Source organism: Alnus glutinosa, chromosome 1, assembly GCF_958979055.1.
Source record: "Alnus glutinosa chromosome 1, dhAlnGlut1.1, whole genome shotgun sequence".
In the NCBI taxonomy this organism is placed as follows: domain Eukaryota; kingdom Viridiplantae; phylum Streptophyta; class Magnoliopsida; order Fagales; family Betulaceae; genus Alnus; species Alnus glutinosa.
Genome location: NC_084886.1, coordinates 28,247,653 through 28,262,599, shown reverse-complemented (window position 1 = coordinate 28,262,599; position 14,947 = coordinate 28,247,653). Strand labels below are relative to the sequence as shown.

At 39.2% G+C, this 14,947-nt stretch overlaps 1 protein-coding gene across 1 annotated transcript in view; it reads right to left on the bottom strand.

Moving 5' to 3' along the window:
• LOC133878010 (sodium/hydrogen exchanger 8) overlaps nucleotides 1-14,947 on the bottom strand; it is a 97,974-nt gene that overhangs the window by 26,684 nt on the left and 56,343 nt on the right. The window contains exons 13-15 of the mRNA XM_062316490.1: nucleotides 12,664-12,711; nucleotides 12,409-12,516; nucleotides 4,519-4,750 (exon numbers count right to left, since the gene is read on the bottom strand). Of these exons, the coding sequence (XP_062172474.1) occupies nucleotides 4,519-4,750; nucleotides 12,409-12,516; nucleotides 12,664-12,711 (388 nt within the window). The remainder of the gene's footprint in view (nucleotides 1-4,518; nucleotides 4,751-12,408; nucleotides 12,517-12,663; nucleotides 12,712-14,947) is intronic.

Sequence of the window (14,947 nt, the reverse complement as noted above, 5' to 3'; positions counted from 1 at the left end):
CAGCAAGACACCAAATCAACCCAGAAACCGCCGAATCAGCTAGGAGGAACCACCTTGTTCACAATCGATCCATCAAACACTGTGATGGATCGAGTGAACTCACACTGCCACTGTTCCACGGAGTACCGGCCCGGAGAACGCCGGTGGGAACGCTGGTACCTTCTTTGAATCGGGCGACCTAGATTATGGGGTGCCGCATCAATTTGCACACACAGGGAGGGGTTCACATGGATGCGGGCAATGAAAAAAAAAGGAACAAACGAAGAACCAGAAAAACAAACGGAACAAAGAACCCTAACGTGGCTCTTATACCATGTAGAATTGTAGAGGAAGAACAGAAATATTCTTATTGCTTGATAACCTCATGCCATTACATAGTTTAAATAAGAGAAACCCTACAAACTAATATGGAAAAAACAATAGACAATACAATCAGAATAAAATCAGAGAATAAAATATGGAAAGATCTGTTATTTTCAACCTGGGCATCTCCAATGAATCTAATTTTTGATTTCTACATGATATCAAGCCCAAATCAAAGAGATGTCAACCAAAACCTTGACTACTGCCTGTTATGTAGAGAATGGAAGTTCTCCACAAATACTGTATCAAGTCACTATTCCAATCTATGTTATCTCATTGACATGCTAAATAGCATCCACTATCTCATTTTGAGAACTTAAACTAATAGGCCATCCAACTGACACCGAGTATGGCCAACACTCGTACTTATGATTTATAATCAATACGGAACCTTGTTCTAATAGAATTTCCTAAGCCCTAAGAACCTTGCTTGTGATTAGGGTCCAACACAAAAGAAATCACGATAGACTTTCATGTATATTTATCACGCAAAAGTAACTTGCAGATGAGAAGTGGCAAAGAGAGTAACTACAATCGATAAGCAATTATGACACGGGAGGCAATCTTGAAGATTTGAAAAGCCAACATGATGTTCACTAATAGATTCCAAAATAGATCCTAAATGTCAGAAAATTCAAATTCTAGGGGTATTTTCGTAAATTTCCAGATTTCGGATATTTGGTATTTAAATAGTAGTTTTTGGTTATGAGCCTACCTTATTTTAGTTATCATTTAGGTTTTGTTTTTAGTCTTGTTTGGTTATTAAAAGTTTCTTTTCTTTTCCTAGGAGTTTTTAGCTTTTGTATATTATGTTATTGAGCTTGTGGACTTGTAAAAATTGGACATTTATTAATGAAAATTCAGGCTATTATGCTTTCTTCAACGACAAGAATCCATTATATTCTTCCAGGATCTCCTAGAAGGCCTTGGTGACACTCAGGTTTTCCAAATCTTTTCTTTTATTATTATTATTTTTTTATTAGCATTTATTTGTCTTTATAAGTAGAGAATTTTATAAAAAGCGTAAAGGCGCCCCTAAGCATACAGGAAGTATACAAAAGGAGACCAAAATAGGAAAGAGAGGGGAATGGGAAAAACACCCGAAAAACCCAAACATAAGGAAACCCATAAAACCCCTACAAAACCAGCCCACAAAACCCCGAGACTATTACATCACATTAGGCCGCTTAGCCTTGCCCCTACTAGAACCAAAACCTCTAGCATCATAATTAATCGAGCACTCTAAATTCTTCACTTCACGACTCCCTTTAAACTTAGAAGAGGAAACTGAAGCCTCTAGATGATGCTCCGCATCAATTAGAGTCATGAAATCTACAAAGCCCTTCACATTCCCCTCGTGGGAGACCCCTAAAGTATTAACACAAAAGCTAAGATCAATCGCTACCCCGGGAGGATCACCAATCTCTTCAAAACCATGTCCCCGCGAAGATTTACCCACCTCTGAGAAAGACATTAAAGGCGGGCACCCAAGCACAGATTGGACCGAAGAGAGTGGAACCACTCCCACTTCTGACGGAGGAAGAGCCACGCCGCTTGGGAGAAGGAAGCCACGCCGAAGGATAGGCTGATAGCCCTCGTCTTGAGCAGCCGTAGACATTGCACGAGTTGACAAGGGTTTGGAGACTACCCCACAAACTCGCCTGGAAAGCTCCTTGGGAGCACTGAAAGTCTCAAGAGCCTCTGCAAGCAGATGCTTATCCAATTTGCCAACCTTGTTCTTCCGAGAGTATGAAAGCACCGACTTGGATTCCGACGGGTAAATAGGAGCGCAAGACTCCGACATCACAGGGAGGGAGTAACACAGCCTTTCACCTAGAGCATCCGCGCCTGAAGAGCAAACGCTGAGAGCTGGAACAAAGAGAGCCGGAGTAGGAGCCATCTCAGACGAAGGCGACAAAGGAGGATCCCACCCAGAGCTGACCTCACCAAAGCAGAGAAACCAACGCCCTCGGAACCAGAAGTAACGGCCGACGACGACATGTTAGGAGCTCCAAAACTGTACGGAGTAGAGGACTTTTCCCCGAGAATCTCTGTGGCAGAAGAAACCGGATGAAAGGGAGAGGAACGCTCTTTTGACTCCAGAAGAGAAGCTGAAGAAAAACCACAACTTCCGACGCCGGGCACCCAAGCCCGAAGGAACAGAACTCATACCCGAGTCAGATCCATGAACCGGAGCTAACCCACATTTCTTAGCCTTCTTAAAGTAATCCACTCTTCTAAGACCTGACTTCCTGGTCTTTTCAGAAAAAGACCTACAGCCCACCCTTCTTGACCTAGCCCTAAAACGCATACTGCCCAACCCAAGGCAACACTTAGTCCTGCCCATGCAACGCTTCAGCCCATCAGAGGAAATCCAGACCAAATGAGACCTATGCGCACAAGCCCAAAGAAGCCACTTTTCAAAACTATCAAGAAGCTTCCTGAATATCCCCAACTCCTGCACTACAACGTCACCTGCAGCCTCAGCAGCATCGACTGCATCCCTCTTCTCGGAACACGGAAGAAGGTCCTTACCCAGAGGACTGGGAGAGCTCTCCAGAGCGTAGCAGTCGACCGCAAGGCCTTTACCTAGAGGACCGAAGGAGGACCTTTCCAAATCGTAACAATCCACCGCCTGCCGGAAGGGCTCCGGCTCCCGATCCAGCGAAAAGATCTTCTCCGCCTCGCACCAGACCGCCGCCGCCTTCTGAACCAGAGGCTCGCCAATAACCGGCGAGCCTACCACCTCTGCGAACGACAAAACACCCGCGGCCTTGCCCACACTCTTCCCCACCGGGACGCCACTAAAAGAAGACGACACCACCGAGGTACCAAAGAAAACCAACACTTTTCTCAACTCCCCAGAAACTCGCCCCCAACCCCGCCCGTCACGGCCTTCAGGAAATACAATCATCCCTTTCCAACCACCCACAGCGTACACCGCCACCTCTATGAACTGGCCGGAGCTATTCCCACCTCTCCGAACGATGGTCACCTTCGAGCCCTCTCTGAAAGATTTAACAAAATTTTCGAAGCCCGGATTTTGCAACACCTCTTCCACCATTGACAGTAACCAAGCAACGCATCCCAAGCCCAGCCGAATCCATCCTGAGAATCCTTTCCTCTTCTCCGCCACCCTCAACTCAAATGACCCTTCCAACACCGAGAAGATAAAGGACTTAGCCTCCACAAAGAATCGGTTCTCCATGCCCTACCTCACACGACAACCCCCAAAAGGGTTCACAACAACCCACCGCCACGCCTCACATGGCTGAAATCCAGAGAAACGCAAACTTCCTAGAAAAATGATCTCTTATGGAAGCAGAACCTCTCTTTATGACCAAGCTTTGAGGTTGCTTTGCCAAAACTTGCAAGAGACTTTTACCCACAAACACCTGACGCTCAAGAGACTCTCCCCGCACAGCAACCAGAAATCTGATAGGCGAAACAGGGCAAACCCCTAGCGTAACGCGCCCTCACGCGCCACACCTAGGGCAGAGAGCGAGAGAGAGAGAGAGAGAGAGAGAGAGAACCCCATAAGTATAGTTGTTCATAGCATAACATCAATTATCTTAATAAAAAGCCCATTTACAGAGAAGAAAACCCTAATCTTTAAATTAAAGGGCCGTCATAAATCAAACTATTTTTGTGTTCTCTAGTTACTGGTACAGTTTGGAAAGCCACAACACCAAATCCACATCCGTTGCTGTTTGTGGGTAGAGAAAGGAGCGCACAAACTACAATTTTTGTTTTTAACATTTAAAGAATAAAGAATCTATAAAGGTCTATAAGACCATCCTGCTGCAATATAGTACAACCACAAAACATAAAGTCACCCCTTGAAAAATGAAATCTGAATGATAAACAGCAAGGCCCATTTGTTTGTAGGTCCAATGCTAACCAAAATATATATATATGGATAAAAGGAAAAAACAAAGAAACAAAAAAAACAGAGGACATGGCAAGTTTATAGTTCTTGTCCAAGAACCCCGCCAGATGATTGGAGATCATTGCATCAACAATGAACACCAATAGGACTGAAGTGAAACATAGTAATAAATCTACCATTTAGGACGCCCATGTTTATTTCTCTGAAATTCATAGGGTCTAGATTATTATCACTTTCAGGTGCATTAACAATAATAATAAATTTACCATTTAACAGGCGTATGCGTATGTCTTTCAAATTCATATGATCCAGATTATCGTCATCTTCAGGTGCACCATAAGGGGGCACACGTTCCCCTTCCAAATTATTTAGGCTTGCAATATATCTTTTCACAGTAGGCCAGTCAGCAGGTCCAAGTTCCTCGTCATCTCCTATATCACCAAAAGCCTCTAATGCTTTGTTCAACATTTCATATTTTGTGTAGTCCAGTATGCGCCTCTGTCATTAGACACAAACAGAAAAACCAAACACAGAAAAGGGAAAAAGAAGGATTAAAAAAGGAAAAGAAATAAAAGGGAACCAATTCCACAACCAACAATGCTCTTCACTGGAACATTGTGCTTTTTTCAGAACTTACAGAAAAGTATCCGAGTTCTAAGACAAATAACATATATCTGATAATCCACCATATAAGAATCAGCCCTTCTAAGAACATGATTGATGTTTTCAGTTTGAAACCTCTAGGTGATATATTAAGCATGTAAGGACCCATGGAATGATAATATTGATTATTGTCCACTCTCTGTAATACACAAAATCTTTATGGACATTGCTCTTACAATAATGACTCAAAAACAGTATGGCTCCTTTTTCTTTTTGTCGTTGTGCCGTGCAGCTGATTCTTCTATGTGTAATACAAAACTCAAAATCAGCAAAAGCATCTGAAAAATGTTTTAGTCCTGACCAATCTTTTCACAAGAGTCAACATGAAATTCAATGCCAACCCACTGATACTAGGGGTTTTCTCCAAGTCTCTTCACCAAGACTGATTGATGTTTTAGAAACCAATTAAGGAGATGACTTGTCTACACATAATATCCCCAATCTTCGCTACCCTGTTAAATTCAAGGATAAGTTAATCCAGTTATCTGTTAATGTCCTGGATATTATTTATGATACTATAAACAGTTTGCACAGGTGCCAAACCATAGACCCTCTGCAATTAAGCTCAACTGTAAGGCAGAGATCTAATTGCATGGAAGCCTAACTCCATCCTAGATAGAAACAAGGATATGAACTTAAAAACTCAGGCCAAAAGTAGGCAAGAGAGATGAAAAGCAGGATGTATTAAGTCAAAAGATTGCCCAGCTTGGAGCACTGATTTAGTCATCTCTCATTCTCCTTTCTCAGTGTATTATTCCATAATATGGTAGCAGAGTGTCAACCCTAATTTATTTTTTTTTCTACCTCTTTTCTCCTTTTCTACCCCAATTTTTTTCCTATACCAAACTCTAAAAATCTTTGGAGCCCAAGAGAACTTGAAGCACGTCCTAAAAAAGGAGCACGAAAGCTGTCCTAGGGACTCTCTTGTCTGTCTGTATGATCGTATGGACTGTATGGGTCCAGTTGACACGAACCAACTTGTCTTCTTTTGCTGAGTTTCTCAGTATATTAGTTTTGGGCTTTGAGGTAGATTGATATGCTAAAAGCCTATTTTTGGTTGTTGGACTGCATTTGATCTCGTTCAAAATTAGTTTTTTGCTCACAGTAGCTTCAACATTCTTTTATGATCTTTGTCAGCCTAAATCTACTAACTGTTTCAGTTATAGATTTAGGCTATCTAACTATTTCACTTAGAATAACTGAAACAGTGCCTACTTTAATATTATAAAATTTCAGTTATTTTGGGTTGCAAAACTCTATTGTAAAATCAGTGAGTTTTAACTATTATACATATTTTTATAAAAAGGGTACTACGAGATCTATTTTGATAAATAGATATTTAAGGCTTTAATATATGCCGTGATAAGTCCGCATAAAAGATTAGCAATAAAATGTAATTGGACAAATTGTATATGTTGTGATTATATTTAAATAGGAAATTATATTAAGGTTTAAAGGTCAGAAATTAGAATAGTGTTAAGATGTATTTTTAGCGAATTACATTAATTCACTATTGTTTGTCTTAATTTATTGCAGTAAATATTTATCTGTGAACATTTTCCGAGGCGGGAAGTAACTGTGAGTATTCTTACTCACTGAGGAATTTGTCCAATTACATTTTATTGCTAATCTTTTATGCGGACTTAAAGGTCAGAAATTAGAATAGTGTTAAGATGTATTTTTAGTGAATTACATTAATTCACTATTGTTTGTCTTAATTTATTGTAGTAAATATTTATCTGTGAACATTTTCCGAGGCGGGAAGTAACTGTGAGTATTCTTACTCACTGAGGATGATACGTGGTTGCTTTCTTTAGCGTAGTGATTTCTGTTTTATTTAATTGTATACGAGTTGTTTGGCATTTGACATGAGTTGTGTGAAATATGTTTTGTTTGGAATATTATGTATTATATTGTGATCATGCTGATAGAATGTCATAGCATATTGTGTTATTGAGAATTATGAACTTAATAATAAGAAAGACCAAGGGTTAATGTCCCAAGGTACCAATCAATCAACTAGACCGAGGGTTAACGTCCTGAGGCAAAGACTGAGGGTTAAGTCCCAAGGCACCAATTGCTAATAGTAGGATAAGACTGGTTTGGTTAGAGACCCACGACACCTAAATAGCTCTATCTATGGTAAGACCGGAGATGGTAGAAGACCCACGGCACTGATAAGATCGTATCATGTGTTAAAGTCTCACGGCATCTATCAATCCATCTATTTATGGTAAGACCGGAGATGGTAAAAGACTCACGGCACTGATAAGACCGTATCATGTATCAAAGTCTCATGGCATCTATCTATCCATCTACACTAATAAATGAGACTATGCTTATAGAACTGTTTATAAGATTGTATGTAGGTATATATAACTGTCATCATTTGATTGTATAATGTACTTTTAAATAGAGCAGTAGTTCTTATGTTATTGAGAGCTGTTGACTCACACAAATACAGTATGGAATTGTGGTGTTAACCACAATCACATGCAAGTTTATGCAGATCCGGACAGAAGATGGAACAACTGCAATTATTATGTTAATTTTATTTGAGACTTTTTATGTTAATGTGTAATATTTAACATGGTTAAAATAATGATTATTCATTATTAAGTGCCGCATGTGGCACATATATTATTACTTTGATTGTATTTATTAAATTAGAACACATGGTTCGTATTTTTATATAATGAAGTAATTCACTCAGCTCTGAAGTGTTATGTTCCAAGTTGTTAAGAAAAAAATATATATTCCCCTATCAATTTTTAACTCTGATTATGTCGTAATGTCACATGGAAATTGAAATTTCCACTTACGCATTTTTATAAAAGGCAGAGCATTACAACTTACACCACTAGCAGTGGATGGAGGAGATGGGCATCACCCTAGGATAGGTTGGTCAGGGATAGAGTTAAGAGTTTTTATCAAGTTGTAGGATTATCTTGTGAAGGTTATGAGGACAAATTGTTGGCATTGTTTGAGGAGATTGAGGTTGCCCGAGACCTATCAGGGGCAAAAGGGCAGCGGGAATAAATTGGCTGGCTTGGTCTATTAATTATGAGAAGAAGGGAGTACAATCTATTAGAGGCCGACACAGGGAAAGGGGCTCATCTCGCTTTTTATGAAGCCTAAAATCTTAATGTGGAACATCAGAGGGCTTAATGAGATTAAGAAAAGGTTGGAGATTAGGGGGCTACTAAGGGATTGGAAGGCGGATGTTGTATGCTTGGTGGAGACAAAGATGGCAGTTATATCAAGGGAGGTGGTGTGGAGTTTATGGGGCTACCGTTATGTAGATTGGTGCTATATGGGAGCAAGAGGAGTGTCGGGCGGGCTTTTGTTAATGTGGGATAGACGGGTGGTGGAGAAAGTGGAGTAGTGTGTGGGAAGATATACAGTTGCTTGTTCTCTGCCCAATACTGGTGATAATGTTGTATGGGCATTTGGGGGGGTGTATGGTCCGAATGATGATAGGGATAGGAGGGAACTGTGGGATGAGTTAGCTAAGTTGATGAGTTGATGGGAGTTGCCATGGTTTATTGGGAGAGGTTTTAATGTGTTTCGATTTCCAAGTGAGAGGTCAGGTTTTGCTGGCTTTTCTGCAGCAATGGAAGAGTTTTTGAACTTCATATTCATGCAAAATTTGATGGATCTACCTCTTGAAGGTGGCCAATTTACTTGGTTAAATAATCAAGAACATGGTCTAGAATTGATAGATTCTTAATTTCTATGGAGTTGGAAGAACGTTTTCCTGAAGTGACACAGAAGAGCATGCCAAGACTTCTATCTGTCACTTTTCTTTGCTGTTGGATTGTGGGGCGCCAAGAGGAGGGAGCAAGTATTTTAAATTTGAAAACATGTGGCTGAAATCAGATGGTTTTGTAGACCAGGTTAAAACTTGGTGGTTGTCCTATGAGTTTTTTGGATTATCAACTTATATTTTGGCTAATAAGTTGAAGGCTTTGAAGATGGATTTGAAAAAATGGAGTGAGGAAGTGTTTGGTGATGTAGGGAAGAAAAAGAATGAATTATTGGAGGGCATTCGAGAGCTGGACTTAGTTGAAGAGTGTCGTTGCTAGAGGAGGAAGAAAGGGTTTGAAAGATAGATATGTCGAGAGAGCTGGAGAAAACTCTTCTATTAGAGGAAATGAATTGGAGACAGAAATCACAAGCTTCGTGGCTGAAGGAGGGGGACAAGAACACAAAAATTTTTCACAGGGTAGCCAACTCACATCGTAAATTCAATCATTTTGACTCGTTGAATATAAATGGCGCAATGTCCAAGAATCTTGTGGAGATCCAGGAGCATATAGTTTAGTACTACAACAAACTGTATTTTGAGAAATGTTCTTGGAGACCAAGGGTGGATGGTCTATCTTTCCTATCCATTGATGCGGATAAAAGTATTTGGTTAGAAAGAGAGTTTGAGGAGAAGGGGGTGTGGGATGTAGTCAGGGATTTGAATGGAGATAAGGCTCCAGGACCAAACAGCTTCACAATGGCTTTCTTTCAGAAGTGTTGGGAAATTGTAAAAAATGCTCTTATGGCTGTTTTTGCAGAATTTCATAATCGAAGCCGGTATGAAAAGAGTCTAAATGCTACTTTTGTTTCTCTGATTCCAAAGAAGACTTGTGCTATGGATGTGAAAGATTTTCGTCCTACTAGTTTGGTGGGGGAGGGGAGGGGGGATGTATATGATTATTTCTAAAGTTCTAGCCAATAGGTTTAAGTCCGTATTGGGCAAGATTATCTCAAACACAGAATGTGTTTATTGGCAGTCGACAAATTTTGGATTTTGTGCTTATTGCTAATGAATGCTTTGATAGTCAAATTCAATCGGGAGAACCTGGGCTGCTGTATAAGTTGGATTTGGAACAGGCTTATGATCGTGTGAATTGTGATTTCTTGCTCTATTTGCTGCAGGGGTGTTGTTTTGGGGAGAAATGGAGGGCTTGGATATGATTTTGTATTTCTACGGTGAGATTTTCTATTCCTGTGAATGGAACCCCATTAAGTGTTTTTAATAGCACTCGTGGGTTGCAACAAAGGGATCCACTTTCACCTTTATTGTTTGTGGTGGTTATGGAGGATTTGAGTCGGATGCTGATTACTGCAATGGATCAGGGTCATTTTATAGGGTTTTTAGTGGGACCTAGGGATTCTGATGCTTTAATTATGAACCATTTACTGTTTACCAATGACACGTTGATTTTTTGTAGTGCGCAAGAAGAACAAATTCAACATCTGCGGTTGAGGATTAACTTAGGAAAATCAAAAATTGTTCCCACTGGAGAGATAGAGGATGTCAAAGGGTTGGCTCAACTCCTTGGATGTCAGGTCGCATCTTTGCCTATGACATACTTGAGTTTGTCGTTGGGTGCTTCTTATAAGGCTGTGTCTATTTGGAATGGTGTCATTGAGAAAATAGAACGGAGGTTGGCTGGATGGAAGCGAATGTATTTGTTGAAGGGTGGTCGGGTGACTCTTCCTAAAAGTACTATTTCCAACCTTCCTAAGTATTACTTGTCGGTGTTCCCTATTCTAGTAGGCATGGCTAATCGTCTTGGTAAACTTCAAAGGGATTTTCTTTGGAGTGGCATTGGAGATGAGGACAAATTTTATTTAGTGAATTGGAACAAGATCTGTACTCCATTGCATTCAAGTGGTTGAGGCTATATGGTAGGAAGAGAGAGGCATTATGGCGATTGGTGATTGGTGATTGACGTCAAATTTGATAGTCTAAAGGGTGGGTGGTGTTCAAAAAAGATGTTGGGTACTTTGGGTGAGTGGAAACATATTTGGAGGGGGTGGGATAAGTTTAGCAAACTTTGTTCGTTTGGAGGTTGGGGATGGGTCTCATGTATGTTTCTGGCATGATTGCTGGTATGGGGAGAGATTTTTGAAGCAATGTTATTCAGATTTGTTTAGTATTGTGAGGAATAAAGATGCGATGGTGGCAAAAAACTTGGTTGTTCAAAATGGAGTTATTCAGTAGAATGTTATTTTAACGCGTCCAATTCAGGAATGGGAGATGGAGATGATACTTTCTTTCGTCACTCGGCTTTATTCTATTTCAGTTCGACATGGAGAGGATGACATGTTAATTTGGAACCTCTCCAAAAGAAGTGTTAACTAGGAAAGATGGCCCTTCATTTCTGTGTAAGAGTATCTGGTGTGTTAAGGCTCTGGCAAGGGTGGCTTTCTTTGTATGGACAACAACTTTAGGTAAAATTTTGCACATGACAATTTGCAAAAGCGGTATGTCGTGGTGATTGAGTGGTACTGTATGTGTAAAAAGAGTGAGGAATCAATAGAACATTTGTTACTTCATTGCGAAGTTGCCCGTGATTTATGGAGTTACATTCTTACTTTATTTGGGCTAAAGTGGGTTATGTCACAAATGGTGCTGGATTTGTTGACTAGTTGGGGCGCGTCGTTTATGTATGGTCCAGTTAAGGAAGTTTGGCGGTTAGTTCCTTTGTGTTTAATGTGGTGTATTTGGCGGGAACAAAATGTACCGCACTTTGAAGATGTAGAGATATCGATGGTGGAACTAAAGAAGCGTTTGCTTAACACGCTATATATTTGGATAGCGTCTCATCATAGCTTAAATGTTTTTACTTATGCAGATTTTTTAAATTTATTTTATGTTCGTTCCTATTAGGGGCACTCTTGTATACTTCATGTGTATTAGGGTTGTGCCCCTCTATGCCTTATTAATGAAATGACATTACTTATATTAAAAAAAAAAAAAAATTAATGTTCAATTAGATCAGATAATCATTCAAATTAAGAATAGAATCTCGTGGCTTTTTTTGTTTCCCTTTAATTGGAGCCATGGTTTGGCTACTCTGGGAGCAACTGTTCATGGTCATTATGGACAAATCCTTTATGAAGGAGATACGTTAGTTACATTTATATATGAAAAATCGAGATCTAAAGATCAATGCAGAACAGGTGAATATTCTTGTACTACCCCTTGTTGGTCCCGAGGGACGGAGGAGGCTAGGTTAGCCAAAAGATGGTTATCGGTAAATATATAACTTGAAGTAGAATCAAAAGATTAAAGTCAATAAATTATCTAGACTTCAACAAATGACTAGCACAGAAATTTGTCAGAGTTTTAGATAACTTTGCTGTAACACATGACATAGATATGACCTAAATTTTTGTTAAATGTAATGAAGAGTTTATTAACTTTTCAGTAATAAGTCATTAATCCTAATTTATTAACTTTTCAGTTATAAGTCAGTAACCCTAGCCATGGTTATACAGTCACAGAACCATCATAGGAGAAATTATAAAGCATATGTCTATGGATCTGAAATCTTTTAGATATACTTCATGACATTTACCTGATTCACAGGCCAGCATAAACTAAGAGGAAATATCTCATACTAATAGGCGAACAACTTAATGCAATACAAGATTACACATTCAATGTACCAAAATAAGATAAAAACAAAATTTATTATTCAAGTCCATACCTTTGCAGCTGATAGCTTATCCATATCTAAAAGGTGTAAAATGAACTGTGTTGTTGAACCATTCACAATTAGCGTCAAGAATACGATTCCACCGGTGAAGAAAACGAACTGTGGTGAAATTTTTTATGTAAATATATCACTAAATTTAAGTAATTAATTGCTAGTTTTACCAACCCAACCCCACCCCACCCCCCGGCCCCGCGCCTCCAACACCCACCCAAAAATATAATCAAGATGCTTGCTTCAAAAACATACCAGAGTTCCTGTTTTGGAACTGAGTTCCGTTGAGCTGTCACTAGAACGCTGAAACAACCACGAGTATATCAATCAGAAGCAACATATTAGGCACCAAAAATGCATAAATATGATGGATATTGAAATGTCCATAATGGACACCAAGGGACATACTATGATCTAATTAGCTTTGTCTAGAAAAAAATAAACCTGTTATGCCTGACATGGATGCTTGTCAGAACTGAACTGGGGCCATTGGACTTTTCAAATTGGAGTTTATGGTATCACAAGGGTAAGGGTGCCAAGCACAGTTTTGAGCATCGTTTTTTTGATTCTCTGCTGACTTATTTCTAAAAATAGAATTTAATAAAAAAAAAATATAGAACTTTCACAGTGAAAAAACATCCTTTCGGCTTCAATATGAGCGTTTCCCTAGAATTCATGAATGATACCGTAAAGACAGTAAAGAACATATTTGGGGATAAAACACAGATCAATGTACTTTGCAATACAAAGTTCACAAATTTTATTAAAGTTCTACAAAAAAGACAAGTTATATCATAGGTAAACTTTGAAAGATTAAGTTCCTAAGTAACAGATATATGTCTACAATGGAGACATATCCGTATCAGGTGCTGATATTATAAGCAAACTTTATACTATAAACATCTCAAAAAATGGAAGCTATTTGTTTGTTTGTTTTTTTTTTTTAGAAAAAAAAAAATTAAGAAACTTCTGATACTTCTCGACACACTTTAGACACCTTGAACATCAAGACGCCAAGATATGTGTTTGTTTTTTTAGATAGTTGATTTCCTCTGTACTGAATTTGGAGTCCTTAAATGCTCCATAAAGCAATTTTTCCAGTAGACTGCTAATTTAAATAGTTATTATAGTTTAGCTGAATAGTCTCTGCCATGAAAGAATCTTTGAGAAAAGATATATGGCAGTTCTTTGGACAGAGAGCATCTAACATGAAGGATCAACTTCCATCTGCTGATATGGTTACCTAAACAGATCTTAAGAGAGCAGAAACTGTGGTGTTTCTTATTAAGAAGGGTTGACACATTTTAACCAGAAAGAGAGGGAGGGGGAGGGCAAAAAAGAAAAAGCTTAGTTCCCATGTTTGTTTTCTAAAAACACCCAAGATATTATAATATTTAAATTGGGATTTGAGTTAGTATATCATTTTAATTGAGGTTACAGTATCTAATGTTATTGAGTTGTTTCATACGTATTTTAATTTTAGAGAAAAATTAGTCCTTGAGATGTGTAAGGAATTTAGTATATATGGGGACGTTTCAGTAAAATTATCCCAAAGTGTTGTAATTGTGATCATAACTCCCATGTCACCCCCATCTCCCCCAATTTCCCCATTCCCTCTCCCAGCCACTCTGTTTCCCTTTTCCTAGATATTTTTCTCTGGCCAAATTTTCAATCCTTGTAGACACGAACACAATCACCACGATGTTATGCACCAAGTCCTCACACCAACACCAAAACTAATTACACCACCGCCAGCCAACTTTTATGTTAAGGGTTGCCAGATCCTAATCATGACTTCTCCCATTTCAGCACCTAACAGCATTCCTTGCAAGAAGAGCAACTTAAGGCCACCCAAATTACTTTCAATTAAGCCCAGCACGCATTTTGCCCAACATTGCCGGGAAATGGCGAAGCTACTTGGACCAACCAAACTGATCTCTTCTCTCATTCCGTTCATTCTCAACACCATCACTGGATCCACTCAGCTGCCCCCTCATCTAGAGTGTAGAAGAATAGATTATTTGGCTTTGAATGCTTGCTCATCTAGTGAGCGTCTATTCAATATATATAGAGATTACATAGAATACAAGATAACTTCTAACTTCTAGCTTCTAGCTTCCTGATCCAATACTATCTCTTGGAGACGAGTCTTATCTAATACAAACTGTAATCAGTAATCTAAGACTAATTTAAATACAAGTAGAACTCTTATCCCTAGGAACCTAAATACAAGTAGAACTCTTATTCCTAGGAACCGGCTGTCACTAGGAGTTGTGAACTACCGGAAGTCTTATCAATACACTCACTAGAACTCTTAGGTGGTAGAGACGAGTTAGGAGTGTGTTGTGTGTTAATATCCTCCCTCAAGTTCAACGGGAGTTCACGGACGTTGAGCTTGTATGATAGACGATGAAATCTCTTTGAGACCAGGGGCTTAGTGAGGACATCTGCAAGTTGATCTTCACTTGGAACAAATAGAATCACTAGGTCTTTGGAGGCAACCAGTTCACAAACAAAATGAAAGTCAATGGCTACATGT